Below are 17,154 nucleotides of genomic sequence, written 5' to 3'. Positions count from 1 at the left end.
CCGCCATCAGCGGATACAGTACGTTATCTGCTCAGATTCTCTCAGCTCTCTCCTCAGTCTCCAAGCTCTTTATCCTGTGCACCCTCTGGTCCACCGGATTCAGGACTGTCTTTGCTTGCTCCACCTGGGGGGTGTCTCGGTGGCGTTCCTCTGGCTCCCGGGACACGTTGGTATCTGTGGAAATGAGGCGGCCGATATTGCAGCCAAGGCTGCAGTCTCTCTTCCTCGGCCAGCTATTCAATCGATTCCCTTCGCCGATCTACGGAGCGTTCTATGTCAACGTGTTGTTCATTTATGGCACACGCATTGGTCGACACTTACCCATAATAAATTGCGGGACGTGAAAGCTCTTCCTTGTGCTTGGACCTCTTCCTCCCGAACACGTCGTCGGGAGGAGGTAATTTTAACTAGATTCCAGATAGGGCACTGTCTTTTTAGCCATCGACATCTTTTAAGCGGCGATCCTCCCCCACTCTGTCCCCACTGCTCTCAGCTGTGGACAGTAAGACACCTTTTAATTGAGTGCCCCTATTTTAATCCGTTACGCTCCCGTCTACAGCTATCGCCTGATCTATCGTCGATTTTAGCAGATGACACGCGCTCAGCCGACCGCGCTCTCCAGTTTATTAGTGCCAGTGAAATGATGTTAGTCATTTGAAGCTTTTTTTTTGGGGACTACCAACCCCTTTCTGTAGTGGATTTTTAAGTCTTCCTTCTGCTTTTAGTTTCTCCAATTTTATGACTTTGTTCCCATTGCTGCTGGTTTTCAATTTCTGTTTTTTACTGTTTCCTAAGTCACGGGCTGGGTGCTAATGACCATAGCAGTTTTGCGCCCTAAAAAAAAAAAAGAAGAAGAAGCAAGGACATTTGTGTAATTTTACAAGACCAGATACTTCAGTCATCCGGACTGTTGCATCCCCCTCCCCCTCATGCAACCCGTGAAAAGGCTGTTGCCCCATTTCAAGTAATACACATTAGACTTGCCTATCCACGGGTACTCCTCCATTGTGGTTGTGCCTATGGCATAGCAATCTGTATTGGTGAAGCAAGCAATCATCCCCATTTGGCAAGGTTGGCAGTTCCATAGTTACATAACACAAAAAGGAACACACCCAGAATAAAAACTTGCTCCTACTTGCACGCAAATAACCAGCCCCTTCCCCACCCTAAATAAATCTGTCCAACACATTTCCATACACTCATGAAATTAAAATTAAATGCAGTTCATTAATTTTTTGACAACCATCACAGGTACCACAGTCTTCCACAGTTGGTTCAGAGCTCAGTTCAGCACAACATTCACTAATGATGATCTAGTGATGAAACCATTTATAAAAATAGGTCAAGTAAACTATATTTTGGTTCACCAGTCTCAATTTTTTCGTATCACATTCCACACCATATGAACATCCATAGAGTGTTCTTTGCCACATGAAATTTTCATTGGTATGTGACAGAGATCGATCATTTTCTTTACTTCTCAAAACAGTAACACTTAACTGCAGTCTGCCAAAATAGCATATTTTTGCAGAAAACTTACTGTACATGTCACATTGCCTGTCATGTGGTTCAACAATTGACTGTATTTCATTAAAATGAATCTCTATTACAGTTTGAAGATACTACACCTCCCCCAAAAAAGTGTAGGCAGAGTCTCTCCGATAGCAGTAATTCTGTCATATATTTGTGGCTCTTGTGCCTTCACAGCTAATATATCTACAAACCTACATTTAACCCTCCCCCCCCCCCCCCCCCCCCCCATTAAAGTGTAGTCAATGCTGTGTGTGTGTTACCACCTGCACAGCCCGGCACTGATCCAAAGTTAGCCTTTTTCTAAGTCACCCTGTTCAGTTCCCAGGTATTTTAGTATAATGCACTATTTTGCAGCATAATAAGCTACCTGGGAATTGAACGGTTTGACTTAGGAAAAGGATAATCATGGTCAGTGCCAGATTGTGCAGGTGGTACTACACAGCAGCCAAGGCCATTCATGCCAATGCACAATCTCAACAAATTCCACATTTGTGAGCACAGTAATGTGCTCCTAATTTTTCCAGATTATTCGAGATAATGCATCTTAGATTCTTGGCTAAGCTGATACCTGTTCTTGATTGTTGGTGCCTCATCTTTCTTATTTGAATATCTGTTTGGCAGCTAGGTACCTGGGGAAGGCTTAATTCCACAGTGTGTGTTAATGGTATCTGTGAGCCTATTTTTCTTGTAGACGCTTGCCTACACACAATTGCTAGCTAGCAGCAAGAGTTGTAATTTCTTATCTGGTATCAGATAATTTGATGTATGCATGAGTAGTTTTTCAGCAAGTCTTTACAGCAGTAGTAAATCAGCTCGATCTTTGCTGTTATTAAAATCAATTATAGGTGGCGACACTGTTTTTGAGTTAAGCAAATCCTACAGCAGTACAACCATTTCTTCACCCTTGCATTCCTCCCCTCTTTTTACTCCTCCTCCATCCTTCTCCCCAACACCACCACCACCAAACAGTTTATAATTTCTGATAGTTCTCCCTGCAACAGATGAAAACGGCTAAAAAAAATTGGTTTGGTTGGTGATGTTCTTTCAGGTTAAATAATTGTGTAGCGAAGCCAGCCCAAGTGAATTAGATGAGCTACAAATGACATTTTTAGAATGCTTCGTCAATGATAGTGGTCAGTTGGTTAACAGTGGACTTTCAGAGCAGACACAACTTTGACAGTGACGTAATGTGTCCAGATTACTCAGGATAATGCATTTCAAATTCTTGGCTAAGCTGATACCTGTTCTTGATTACTAGTGCTTCGTGGAAAAGAAGAGTAGGCTGATTCGTTTAAAGTATTTGGCCTGAGTGTTGGACTAGTTTCTCAAATGAAGTAATATCCTTCGAGACACTTCCATGATTCACCTTCAATATGGCTAATTAAGGGGCTTAATAAATTGAAATTAATGAAAGAATCAATAAAGTTCACCGAAAAAAATGTGCAGTTCCTGACGTGTACAAAGGCCTTCACAAGACCATGACAGATAATTAAGACTCATTCAGGAAAGTATGTTGCCATCACATTAAAAATTCCAGTTCTATTTCTTCACACATTTGCCAAGGAACACACATTTGTGTGCCACCCTTTTACTAACGTATAACACGTGGCTCACAGTGTTAAAATTAGTTTGAGGCATAGTTAATTGTTAATTTATTAATATTAATGGTGTTATTCCTTTTCAGGATATGTAAATGGATACAGAATGGGCTAGTAATTATTTTGTGCCTTTTGCAATCACCTGATTGCTTGTGAATTTTCAGTAGATATAGGCCATTCATTTAGAATCTTTTCGTTTTATTTATGCTAAATACCAAAGCTTGCAGAAAAATAGATTAGGTGCTTGTGAAGAAGAAAGTGTTCTTCAGAAACAAATCAGATTTAAGTCTTCCACAATATTCGGTATAATAGAGGTTATTGCCTGGACAGTATTAGAATAATATCTGAGAGAGCAATAGATCTGTTCACCTGAACTGTCATCTACATTAAGGCATCAGCAACCTATAAAAACTGTGTATGAGCAATTTTGTTGGGTAGACTCCAGAATGTGACTAGAGATCAGTTAATTTCCATAAACTGTGATGCTCATATCTTGCAATCTTGAAGATTTTATGTTGCATAATGATATGACGGTGAGAAAACAGACTTTGTTCATATGGAACGTATTGATGATGCTAAAACCAACAAAATACACAACCAATGAGTTGCCAAATATGCTAGCCTTTAGTATAAATATTTGGGTGATTTGACAGCTGTCCGTGTGTGTTGGACATGGATACCTGCATTTCTCTGATGAGGTTGCTACAATTGAACGATGTAAGTGTGGCTCATACACTAGCTATAAGCTGTAACTTGTCACTGGCTTCTCAACATTTCTTCCAAACATGGTAAGGGCTCTGTTGTTGTGATGCTTGTATCCTCAAGAGTAGTTTTAAGATATGTCTTTCAGAGCAGTCACAAATACTTGACAGCACTGAGCTAACACATTTTACAGAGCTGTCGTAGATACTTATAATAATGTTCATTTCTGTCATATTTATTTATCAGGATGGCTTGTGGACCTGCTTCGCAACAAATGAGAAGTTTGCAAGACCTAGCAAAATATCCTGCTTCGCAACCAGAAGTTAAACCCAGTTCCTCAGATGAAAATTCTAATGGTGCTCAGTCCTCACATAAGAGTTGGGACAAACCGGTCAAACTTAATGTAGCTCTTATGCAAGGTATGTATATATTATTTGTCCCGTAATATTAATTTTTGTGTCTGTGGAAATAAATATAATTTGAACATTTTTGGAAGGTGACTGTCAACAGCTGTCAAGTAATGTGTAAAATGCGTGTTTTACCACCAGCTGTTGTTTATTTTAAACTCAAATATCGACCAGTTTGTCACATACCATATTCACAGATTCTATATATATTAGAAATTACATGTAGTATACAGGAAATGTTACAAATTCTGTTCCGAGGAATGAATACTTGCAGGTTTAAGACAGTTTAAGCCACATAACCACATCTGTCATTACTTGAACAAGGGCCATGTCTCATGTGTAGAGCATTTCACAAACTCCAGTATACGATACTGGATTTTTAGAAACAAATATATCAATAACAAGCATAAACAGAGCAATACTGAAGAGATCAGAAGTATTATAATTGTACAAAACATTGAGGAGTTGGTCAAAGATCTTCAGAAAGTATTTTTGTCGTATGGTATGAAAATACCTCAATGACAAAATTTCTTGCTAAATGCACAGGACTGGACTATCTTTGGTGATCATCTCTGGTATAGTTACATCTGTAAACAGAAAATGAACTTGTTATCCCGAAACATAGAATAACAGCGATCGTACTAGACGAGGTAAAAAGCATTATAGAACCCTAAAGTTAAACAGTATTTTAATCATTGCGTACACTCAATGAAATGTGTATAAACAAATGTCAATTGTATCATAAATGTAATGAAAATAGTGTCCATAACATAAAAACAAGCTAAAATACAGTGTTCAGAAATAGATTGAAATGTCACTCAGCATTCATATGCATCCAAGTTTTAGTAGTGAACAATTACTGTAAAATATCGACTGCATTTAGAGAAAAACATCATATGTAAATAAAGTTTTGTTAAAAGTGCTTAATTAGAGGCCTAGTATGTCAGTAATACTAATACACCATAAAGAAAGGAAGGGGGTAAATAACCACAGTATAACCAATCTGCTGCCCAAATTTGGCTTTACTTAACAGCTCAGCCTCTAATGCCTTTTAGCTAAAATTTTGCATTGGGTAAAGTATGTTACTCACCACTACCACTATCATATGCATGGGTTGTGTAATACTTATACTTCTGAATGTCTCTTCAGTAATGCTCTATTTACACTTGTTATTAGTATGTTTGCTTCTAAAAGTCCTGTGTTGTATTCTGGAATTCATGACATGCTCGACACGAGACATGGCTATTATTTAAGTAATGACAGATGTGATCTTGTGGCTTAAACTGTTTCAACCTTGTAAGTATTCATGTATATTTTGCACTTTCTTGGATCAGAATTTGTAATATTTTCTGTTCACTACATGTAATAATTTTTTATTTTACTTTATTTTTTGGTATGCGTGAAGATGGTCTTTGGCTAAAACTGTTTTATATTGGGGTTTAAAATAAAAATAGCTGATGGTCAAACATGCATTATACAAATATAATTAGTTCAGTGGCTTTGCAGTTATGTATTAAGATTTGTTTACACTGAGTTCGAAACATGTCCTGCAATGTTGTTCACAGCTGGCAAAGTCCATATCAGTTCAGGCAGGTTAGGGAAAAATCTTACCTGCATAGTCTCGGGGAGTTATTGAATTTAACATTTGTTAAAATGGAGGACTAGGTAAGGAACACACATTTTTTGGTTTTCTCCAAAAAAATTTCTGCTCAGAGATCAGCCCTCCAAAGATGACACTGCGCATGCCATTTTGAAGATAATAATTTCGGAAAAATTTTAAAATGCTGTGTCTCTGGAACAGTTCTAGATATTTTGTTGGTTTTTTCTTTTATTTGAAACATAATTACTTTATGATTACAAAGGAATCCTCCATTTGGACTTATCTGTCAAAGTTCTTGTACTATGGCATTTTGAACTTTTTTATAATATGTGGATTTTTTTGTCGAAAATGCCAATCCAGAAAATTTTTGATTCTTTTTCTGCTGATTAGAACCATATAGTTCTACATTCCCTGAAAATGAGAGCTTCCACTTTTAGGTTGAACAGGTTTTATAAACAATTGAAATTTTTGCCATACCTAAAACCTGTTAGATTATCACGTTATCACATAACAGGCTCAAAAAAATCGAAACCTAGCCTTACTTAACATAATTTCAGTTTTGAAAGATGAGTAAGAGACTCATTTTTCAAGTATTTTAAATGGTTCCAAAATGTATGTGAAAGGTCCAAAGACTTAAAGGCTTCAGTTTATACAACTTCTATGCACTCTGTTTTGAACTGAAATTAGCCAGTCAGTGAACTAAAAGTGCGTTCCACTGCTTCAGTATCTTCCTTCGGTATAGAGTGATGCCATCCTGTTAAACCAATAGGAACTGGAGCACTTATACAATCTTCAAAACTTTGTGAACAAGAAGTGAGCACTGATGGTGTTGTTGCTGTCCTTCACTGGAAACCTATATCCAGCAGCTGGTCCATGTGGTAGCATAAAGTTCACTACAATTTCGTTTAACTCATAGTTGGTGTCTATAATCTCTGCAATGCACCAGTCATAGTCACACACACACACGCCACAAACATTCTCCTTCTCAGGTTGTGAATCTGAATATTATCCTGCTGTTTCTGAAGTGTAGGCTGAACGCATGAAATTTCTTCTTTCTTGCTCTTTAAAGTGTGAACAGTACGAGTTCACCCATCACTTTGAGTCCAAAAATGTGTCTTTTGAATTCCTTTCACAGGAGTAGTTTGTTTGGACCATTCTTCTTTTTACTGCTCACGGAATTCTCAGATTTCCTCTTTGGACAAAAGTGAGGGTTGTGGATGTGTAAGATTTCACGACTCTCATAAAATCCTCAGCATTCTAAATCACAGCTGTATTTGGTCTGGAAAGATTATGTTTTATAGCATGGTACTTTAGCGGGCCTCCTACACCGTCACAAGGCTCCTTCCCGTGATCAGTAGCACTGTATACCCAGTCAGCTGACCCTCTGCGGGTCCGGGGGTTAGAATAGGCTCGAGGTATTCCTGCCTGTAGAATGAGACGACTAAAAAGGAGCCTCACACGTTTCAGCCTTTATGTGATGGTCCCTTGTAAGGTGTGACTTCCATTTTTCAAAATTTTCCCGAAGAGCGAGCCCATTGGGGAGGGCACCTTACATGGTTCATCCTGTCCATCATGCGCTGAGACCTTTTCCATCCTTCGTCGAAATGGATCTGCACTTTTGCTCATTCTGCAACTGTTGTGTGAGGTCACCCTCCTGGGTGCATATTTTTCCATCAACTGTGCAGTATTGTTTTCTACACTAATGATGATAATGTACTTGTTTGCTTGATTGCATCTGATATCCAGCACAGTAGCAGTCTGTTGTGGTGGGGCCGCCATGTACCTTGTTGGCTGTAGCCCCCTGATCACACAGGGATCGCTCTGCTGATGCCTGCACCATTAACTCCCCACGTATGCTGAGGAGTAGATGCCCGTCACCCTGGGGCATTGGGACTCCCGGCAGGTGGTCAAAAACCAGCAGTCTCTAAGCGATCATGGCTCACTTCAATGCACGGAAGTACGAGCCCAAATCATTCCATTCCCTGGCAACACCGTAGGAGGGACATCAGGCTAAGGATGGCAGTGGCTATTATTTGTCCCGGTACCTTGTATGTTCGAGAGCTGATGGGGAATCTTTCATGACAGTGAAGCCTCAGCTTTTTTTGTTGAGCATTTAGAGGACAAGTTTGGGGAGATGGAGGGCTTGTCCAAAATGAGGTCTGGGTCAGTCTTAATCAAAACAGCATCCTCTGCCCAGTCATGGGCGTTACTCGCTTGTGACAAGCTGGGGGATGTTTCTGTAACCATCACGCCCCATATGAGCTTAAATATGGTCCAGGGTATCATATTTCACAGGGACCTTCTTTTGCAGTCTGATGATGAGCTGCGCGCCAATTTAGAGCGGCAAGGTGTACATTTCCTTCGGTGTGTCCACTGCGGTCAGAGAGATCATCAGGTTGCCACAGGTGCCTTCATCTTGGCCTTCGACGGTGATACATAACCTGAGAAGGTCAAGGTGATTGTCTACTGCTGTGATATAAAGCCCTATATCCCTCCCCCAATGTGGTGCTTTATGTGCTGGAAGTTCAGCCATATGTCTTCACACTGTACTTCCAGTGTCACCTGTCGAGATTGCGCACACCCATCACATCCCAATATTCCATGTGCTCCGCCTCCCATCTGTGTCAGCTATGGAGAGCACTATTTGCCTTGCTCGCCTGACTGCAGGATTCTCCAGAAAAAAGAAAAATCATGGAGTACAAGACCCTGGACTGACTGACCTACACTGAGGCTAAGAGAAAATTTGAATGCCTCCATCCTGTGTGTATGACATCGTCTTATGCCGCCGCTACAACAGTCTGGCACTATCAGCTCCGCCAACCCAGGTCGCCTCTGAGCCGGAAGACTACACCTGCCCCCTTGATGGTGGGAGGGGCACTTCCCTCCCTGTTGCAACTGCACCACCTACTTGGGGTGCAACACCCCCCACCCCGCAACCACGGGGGATATCAGTCCCCACTTCTGCGCCGGAGAAGCGTAAGTCTTCTTAGACTCCTCTCGCTAGGAAGGGGTCTCTTGGGTCACTCCCTTCCCAGGTTTCTGCTAGTGGGAAAGATGACACCTGCCAGTGGCTGAAGAGCCCAAAAACAGCTGGTCATAGGGCTCCACACACATCCTCAGTCCCGGAGACAGAATCAGTGAAGTCCTCCTCACCCCCCTCCCCCTCCCCCCTCCCACTCTCCCCCACCCCCTCTCCCCCACCCCCTCTCCCCCTCTCCCCCCTCTCCCCCCTCTCCCCCCTCTCCCCCCTCTCCCCCCTCTCCCCCCTCTCCCCCCTCTCCCCCCTCTCCCCCCTCTCCCCCCTCTCCCCCCTCTCCCCCCTCTCCCCCCTCTCCCCCCTCTCCCCCCTCTCCCCCCTCTCCCCCCTCTCCCCCCTCTCCCCCCTCTCCCCCCTCTGCCCCCTCTGCCCCCTCTGCCCCCTCTGCCCCCTCTGCCCCCTCTGCCCCCTCTCCGCCCCCGCAACTGTCCCATCTACAAGGAAGAACGCTGTATCTAAGAAATTCGGGTCAAAGAGAAAGTGTCCACCTCGGCTGCTCGCAAGCTATTTGCTAGTAGGAAGCCCATGCTGCTCCCAGCAGGAACATACAGCAATGTCCTCGCCTCTACTCGGACTACCAGGGAGGTGGCGACGCAGACATGCGATCTGACCTTCAGCACCACTGTCATCCGTTCGGCCAGTGCTAAGATCGCGCGGTCGACGTCTCCTCTTCCTCCCGTCACCCCTCCAACACAAGCACCTTCATCAGCTTCTGCCAAGACGAAGACCCAGAAGTCAGATGCATGGGCCCTCAAGAAGGAACCTACGTACTTCGAACTCCCAGCCGTCGACCAGTACTTCCACTAAAAGACCTTCCAAGAAGGCTCATAGGAAGCACAGTTCTCCTTCTCCGCCACGGCGCATTTCTTCTCCTGCGCCACCCAGCGGTTGCCGCCCCAGGCCGTCATCCGTTTCGCCTGGCCGCACCGCTGGTAGCCGAACATCTGGCCGTCCACCGGCGGAGGAAGCTCCTCCTCCCGGCCATCTTAACGAGATGGCTGATGAACCTATAGAACCAATGGACGATGACTGTCCGCCTACTGATCGCAGCAGCAGTACTCGCTCGAAGCCAGGCCCTCAGCGGCCTTCGAGGTGACCTCTTACTTCATCTTCCTTTTCTTCTCACGATGGCACTTATTCACTGGAATATTCGCAGCATTCGCTCCAACCGAGAGGACTTGAAGTTGCTGCTCCGCTTGCACCGTCCGCTCGTCGTAGCCCTCCAGGAAACGAAGCTACGCCCATGCGATCACATTGCCTTGGCATACTACACCTCTGTGCGTTTTGACCTACCCCCTGTGGTAGGTATTCCGGCTCATGGAGGGGTTATGTTGCTGGTCTGGGATGATATTTACTACGATCCCATCACATTGCACACCGGCCTGCAGGCAGTTGCCGTCCGAATTACTCTCCCCACTTTTACATTTTCTGTTTGTACCATTTACACTCCATCGTCGTCTGCCGTTACCAGGGCAGACATGATGCAAATTATTGCTCAGCTACCTGCACCATTTTTGTTAACTGGAGACTTCAATGCCCACCATCCCCTTTGGGGCTCTCCAGCATCCTGCCCGAGGGTCTCCCTGTTAGCAGACCTTTTCAACCAGCTCAATCTTGTCTGCCTCAATACTGGCGCCCCTACTTTTCTTTCGGACACATCTCACACCTATTCCCATTTAGACCTCTCTATATGTACTATCCAACTTGCACGCCGGTTTGAGTGGTATGCCCTTTCTGATACATATTCGAGTGACCACTTCCCGTGTGTCATCCATCTCCTGCATCATACCCCCTCTCCGTGCTCAGCTAGTTGGAACATCTCCAAAGCAGACTGGGGGCTCTTCTCTTCCAGGGTGACCTTTCAGGATCAAACCTTCACAAGCTGCGATAGTCAGGTCGCACACCTCACGGAAGTCATTCTCACTGCTGCTGAATATTCCATCCCTCACACTACTTCTTCTCCACATCGCGTACCGGTCCCCTGGTGGACCGCAGCATGTAGAGACGCTTTACGTGCTCGTCGACGTGCTTTACGCACCTTTAAACGCCACCCTACAATGGCGAATTGTATCACTTATAAACGATTACGTGCGCAGTGCCGTCGTATTATTAAAGAAAGCAAGAAAGCCAGCTGGGCTGCTTTCACAAGCACCTTCAACAGTTTTACTCCTTCTGTTGTCTGGGGTAGCCTGCGCCGTCTATCTGGCACTAAGGTCCACTCACAAGTTTCTGGCTTGACGGTCGCGAATGACGTCCTTGTGGCCCCTGAGGAGGTCTCCAATGCCTTCGGCCGCTTTTTCGCAGAGATTTCGAGCTCCGCTCATTACCACCCTGCCTTCCTCCCCCAAAAACAGGCGGAGGAGGCTAGGCCACCTAACTTCCGCTCCTCGAATCGTGAAAGCTATAATGCCCCTTTCACCATGCGGGAACTCGAAAATGCACTTGCCCGGTCACGGTCCTCCGCTCCAGGGCCTGATTCTATTCATATTCAGATGCTGAAGAACCTTTCTCCTGCGGGTAAAGGTTTCCTTCTTCGTACTTATAATCGCATCTGGATTGAGGGACATGTTCCCGCATGCTGGCGCGCGTCTATTGTTGTACCAATTCCTAAGCCGGGGAAGGACAAGCACTTGCCTTCCAGTTATCGACCCATCTCGCTTACCAGCTGTGTCTGTAAGGTGATGGAGCGAATGGTTAACTCTCGTTTGGTTTGGCTGCTCAAATCTCGACGCCTACTTACCAATGTACAATGTGGATTTCGTAGGCGCCGCTCTGCTGTTGACCATCTGGTTACCTTGTCGACCTTCATTATGAATAACTTCTTGCGGAAGCGCCCGACCGCGGCTGTGTTCTTTGATTCGGAGAAGGCTTATGACACCTGTTGGAGGGCGGGCATTCTCCGCACCATGCATACATGGGGCCTTCGCGGTCGCCTCCCTCTTTTTATTCGTTCCTTTTTAATGGATCGACAGTTCAGGGTACGTGTGGGTTCTGTCCTGTCGGACACCTTTCGCCAGGAGAATGGGGTGCCACAGGGCTCAGTTTTGAGCGTCGCTCTCTTCGCCATAGCGATCAATCCAATAATGGATTGCCTGCCAGCTGATGTATCAGGCTTCCTTTTCGTGGACGATTTTACCATCTATTGCAGCTCGCAGCGTACATGTTTCCTGGAGCACTGTCTTCAGCATTCTCTTGACCATCTTTACTCCTGGAGTGTCGCCAATGGCTTCCGTTTTTCTGCCAAGAAGACGGTCTGTATTAACTTCTGGCGCTACAAAGAGTTTCTCCCACCGTCCTTACAACTCGGTCTCGTTGCTCTCCCATTCGTGGAGACAACAAAATTTTTAGGTCTTACATTTGACAGGAAACTTCGCTGGTCTCCACATGTGTCTTATTTGGCTGCCCGTTGTACCCGTTCTCTAAATGTCCTCCGTGTTCTCAGTGGTATGTCGTGGGGAGCGGATCAAACCGTCCTACTTCGCCTATATCGGTCGATCGTCTGCTCAAAGCTGGATTATGGGAGCTTCGTATACTCCTCTGCACGGCCGTCCATCTTACGCCGCCTCAACTCCATACAACATCGGGGTTTACGTCTTGCGATCAGAGCATTTTATACTAGTCCCGTTGAGAGTCTTCATGCTGAAGCCGGTGAATTGCCACTGCCCTACCGGCACGATATACTGCTTTGTCGGTATGCCTGTCGGCTACTGTCAATGCCCGACCACCCGTCCTATCGTTCCTTTTTTGACGACTCTCTCGATCGTCAATACGGGTTGTATGTCTGTGCCCTGCTACCCCCTGGAGTTCGCTTTCGTCGCCTCCTTCAACACCCTGATTTTTCACTCCCTGCAACCTTTAGAGTGGGCGAGAGCCACACGCCACCTTGGCTCCAGGCTCAGGTTCGCGTTCACCTTGACCTCAGCTCGCTCCCAAAGTAGGTTACCCCCGGTTCGGTATACCACTCCCGTTTTGTCGAACTTCGTTCGAAGTTCATTAATATGACCTTCATTTATACAGATGGCTCTAAGACCAATGACGGGGTCGGTTGTTCTTTTATTGTCGGGGCACAAAGTTTCAAATACCGGCTCCATGACCATTGTTCGGTCTTCACAGCTGAGCTCTTTGCACTCTACCAGGCTGTTCTTTATATCTGCCACCACCGACATTCTGCTTATGTCATCTGCTCCGATTCCCTGAGCGCCATCCAGAGCCTCAGTGATCCGTATCCGGTTCACCCTTTTGTGCACTGGATCCAACGCTCTCTTCAGCAGCTGGTGGACGACGGTTCTCCGGTTAGCTTTATATGGGTTCCTGCCCATGTCGGTATCCCTGGGAACGAAGCTGCAGATGCCGCGGCCAAGGCTGCGGTTCTCCAGCCTCGGACAGCTTCTTGTTGTGTCCCTTCATCAGATTGTAGCAGGGTCATTTGTCGGCGGATTTTATCGCTATGGCATGCCGATTGGGCTGCACTTACGACAACAAGCTTCGGGCCTTGAAACCTCTTCCCGCGGCTTGGACGTCCTCCTCACGCCCCTCTCGGCGGGAGGAGGTAGTTTTGGCCCGGTTACGAATTGGACACTGCTGGTTCAGCCATCGCCATCTGCTGACGGCTGCGCCGGTGCCGTTCTGCCCATGTGGGCAATTGCTGAGGGTCCGCCACATTTTAACGTCCTGTCCGGATTTTACTACACTGCGTCTTGATCTTGGCCCACCATGTACTCTTGATGCCATTTTAGCGGATGACCCAAGAGCAGCTGCTCGCGTTCTTCGTTTTATCAACTTGACCAACCTATCTAAGGAAATTTGATTATGCTGTTTTTTTAATCCTATGCCTGTCGATCTTTTATCGTGTTTTTCCTTTTAGTTGCTGTTTTAAACTTGTGCCTCGCGGTGCATTCCTAACGTAGTCTGGGCGTTAATGACCGTTGAAGTTGTGCGCCCTAAAACCACACCAAAAAAAAAAAAGAATTGGTAGAGCACTTGCCCTCGAAAGGCAAAGGTTCCGAGTTCGAGTCTCGGCCCGGCACACAGTTTTAATCTACCAGGAAGTTTCATATCAGTGCACACTCCACTGCAGAGTGAAAATCTCATTTTGGACTATTGATGTTCGCAACATGATGCCAACACAAAACCAGTGTTTACTGACTGTGTCAGTACAGATCAAAGGAACATTATTCGATGCCTGCTAGCACTAAATGAATGTTCACTGTCAAATTTATTAAAATGTTAAGCAGAAGCATGACTTTTTGCAAAAATGCTGTGTTGCTTGGCACTAGAAGCAGTGACATTGATAAAAAAAAAAGGTCTAATTTTTCAATACTGCAGCAACAAGGAAACGTGATTCATTATCTGACTTTGAAAAAATTTGTAGTCACCAAGTTACGCGAGCTATTGCCTAATGAGAGTGCGATAAAAAGAGAGAGAGAGAGAGAGAGAGAGAGAGAGAGAGAGAGAGAGAGAGCTTTGTGGAGGCAGAAATGATGTATGTTGGAGGCAGCAGCCAGTAGTAAACATGTATATGACAGGATGATCATCAGCTATAGATTAACCTGTTACATTCATTGGAAGTGTGGCTGACGTTGAAGCTGAATTAGTTTTCTTTAATTTCATATTAAAATTATTTTAAATAAATATAAATATATGATCAATTGATCAATTAGATGTGTGTTTTGATGCTATTAATGTTACTGAATTATGTTTACATAATCCTTCATCCCTTCAACCAAAGCTTCACCGACTGCAGGAGCTATTTGAGATATGACTGGCTTGAAAATGTGGAATAAATATGCAAGGCTTCGATAAGAATCTCCTATTGCTAAAAAACAAAGGGTAACAGCAAGTCTTCACAGGAATTGCTTTTCTGTAATTTGTGTCTTTCTTTGAAAGAACTGGCTCTCTAATATAGAATTTCAGAATTGAATGGTGGTATCCAAGTGAAGTTACAAAAACCAGAATGTCTTCCAAATTCAGTTTACGCAGCGTGTCACTTGTGCCACACTTCCTGTATTATGTTTTTGTCCACCGATGGCAGCTATATCTTTCAAAAAAATTCCTCGAGTATCATTAATTCTTTCTCTTCACTTGTCATAGTGTAGCTCTTGATGGGAATACACAGTGTGAAATTGTGTAGCAGACAATGTGAATGTATATGTGGAAGTATGTTTTACTAATATTGGTGGGGGGGGGGACAAACAGCGAACGATGTTGCAGAAAAAGTTGCAAACAGAAATTAGTTTTTAAACTCGGTGTAAATGCGACTTTATGATTTCATATACATTGCTATATAGGTGGCTGTACGGTTACACGTAAATGCCAGATCCTAATTTTGAAGTGCTTCGGTTCTCGATTAATCTTGCCTTTTTTCCCGAGAAAAATATTTTGGCTCCTGCTAGAGCTTGGTGTTTGTGTATAAATGGAACTTCATGACAATAAAGACTGCTCATTCAATATATTTGCACTACCAACTGGCTAGATGAACTGGTTCTGTGCTTAGTGAAAACCAAAAGAGGTACCACTTTCAATGAACCCACAATTGCTAATGTGGTGTTTGGCCAATGTTTGAAGAGATTATAGTCTTAGGTTATGTTTTTTCTGTATTTGTTTCTAGGATGTTCTTGTAATTTTGAGTTGGTTAAGTATCCGACAAGAGTTTAAATTGTTTGTTAGATGTGCTTTTGGATTTGTATTGGCAATTATGAAAAGAATTTGATTCGATCTGGAGGCTATATATTCAGTGGGCATGTTTGAAAAATGCAGCTATGTCCATTAGATGATTTACTTTAGATTTATCAAGGCATTGAATAATCCTTCCCAGAGTCTAGTCAGTTTAGAAGATTGTGTGTGCTGTGATGGAGTAAGGAATTCTGAAGATTAAGGTGCAGGCTGTCAGCATAAAACCTTGCAGCATTTTGAGTAGCAAGAGCAAAGGTCTTTCGAGTGAAGAAAGCAGGAGACTAAGGCAGAAGTTCTGAATTCTATCAATTGTTACTCTTCCATGACCACACTGAGAGAGTCTGTCGGAATTCTGACAAAGGAAAATCAAAGCTGGTTACTACTGTACCGAAAGGAAGAATACTCTTCAACCAGTATGCAGCCATACTGCCAATTTGTCACCCAAGTATATCTAACATCTCTCCCTTTCGCATGTAGCAGTTCATGGCATTTACACACAACATTTGCTGACTCCACTTTTTTTGAATCGTGTCAGAACGATAACGTAGCATGCGGAAGAATTGAATTGTGCATCAGAGCAATAAAACTGTACATAAGCTTTTGTATCAACTGGGTCATGCAAAATCACTTGTGAGCAACATCACATAATCAACGCGAGCCGTGACAAACATTAACTTCCTGGTAGCAAACATGATCCTTAGATTGGTGTGAAACCACCACCTTGCTGGTCAAATAATCCTGTACTGTGTTTTATCCACCTAGAAGCCAATTTGCCTTGGGGCCATAATTTGCTGGGGCAACGTCCCTCGACAAAGCTCATACAGTTATCCGGTGGCTGCACTTAATGAGCCAATGGCTACGGAAGTAGAGGACATCCTGGTTTCACTGCCAAGCATTGGAAGATAAGACTATCTAGCACACACTTATAATGCAATTGTCACAGTCATAAACTAAGCTACCTGAAAACTTGCTCTGCATTGAGGAACTCGGCAGTGTCCCATCATCTCAACTACTTTGTTGCCTTCACAAACTGGCAGGCAACACAATTATGATATTCTGTGGAATATACGGCTGTTATACAGGGTGTCCAGAAAAGGAGTCCCTGATTTCAAAATTAAATATCTCGAAAACAAAGATCGATAGAGGAATGCAGTAAACGGTATGTATATTGTGAAAGCTGTAAGAAGTTTATACAGCAGTTTGAAATAATAGTTACAAAAGCTGCTAACAGATGGCGCTGTAATCGCCATACGTAATGCCTAGTATAAATAGTGACCCGAAGCCCAGAGCGATCAGTTCCACTATTGAAACGTGAAAGGAGGTTAGCGTACCGAAGGAAGAGATTAAAACCATGTACTCCATTGAAAAACGCGTTTTTCTGGTGGTAGAGTACCACAGGTTAGAAGAGAGTCCTACGGCAACAAGGCGAAGTTTTCAAGCACGATTTAATGTTCCAAAAGGACCCGATGCGAAAACCATTCATACGCTCTTCGCAAAATTTCAACGAACAGGCAGCGTAACTGATGATCTAGTGGGGCATGTTGGCCGCAAGCAAACCACAGTTACGCTTGAAAATATCGCCACAGTTTCTGGAATTATTCAGCG

The 17,154-nt window shown here is 44.1% G+C and overlaps 1 protein-coding gene across 3 annotated transcripts in view; it reads left to right on the top strand.

The window, feature by feature from the left end:
* The window catches only part of LOC124614461, a 153,717-nt gene that overhangs the window by 36,499 nt on the left and 100,064 nt on the right, over positions 1-17,154 (top strand). For all 3 annotated transcript variants that reach the window (XM_047142947.1, XM_047142946.1, XM_047142945.1), the window contains exon 2: positions 4,080-4,252. In XM_047142947.1, the coding sequence (XP_046998903.1) occupies positions 4,081-4,252 (172 nt within the window). In that variant the 5' untranslated portion in view covers position 4,080. The remainder of the gene's footprint in view (positions 1-4,079; positions 4,253-17,154) is intronic.

This window comes from Schistocerca americana, chromosome 1 (assembly GCF_021461395.2).
Source record: "Schistocerca americana isolate TAMUIC-IGC-003095 chromosome 1, iqSchAmer2.1, whole genome shotgun sequence".
Lineage (NCBI taxonomy): Eukaryota > Metazoa > Arthropoda > Insecta > Orthoptera > Acrididae > Schistocerca > Schistocerca americana.
The sequence above is the reverse complement of the archived record's forward strand: the minus strand, read 5'-3'. Positions and strand labels throughout refer to the sequence as shown.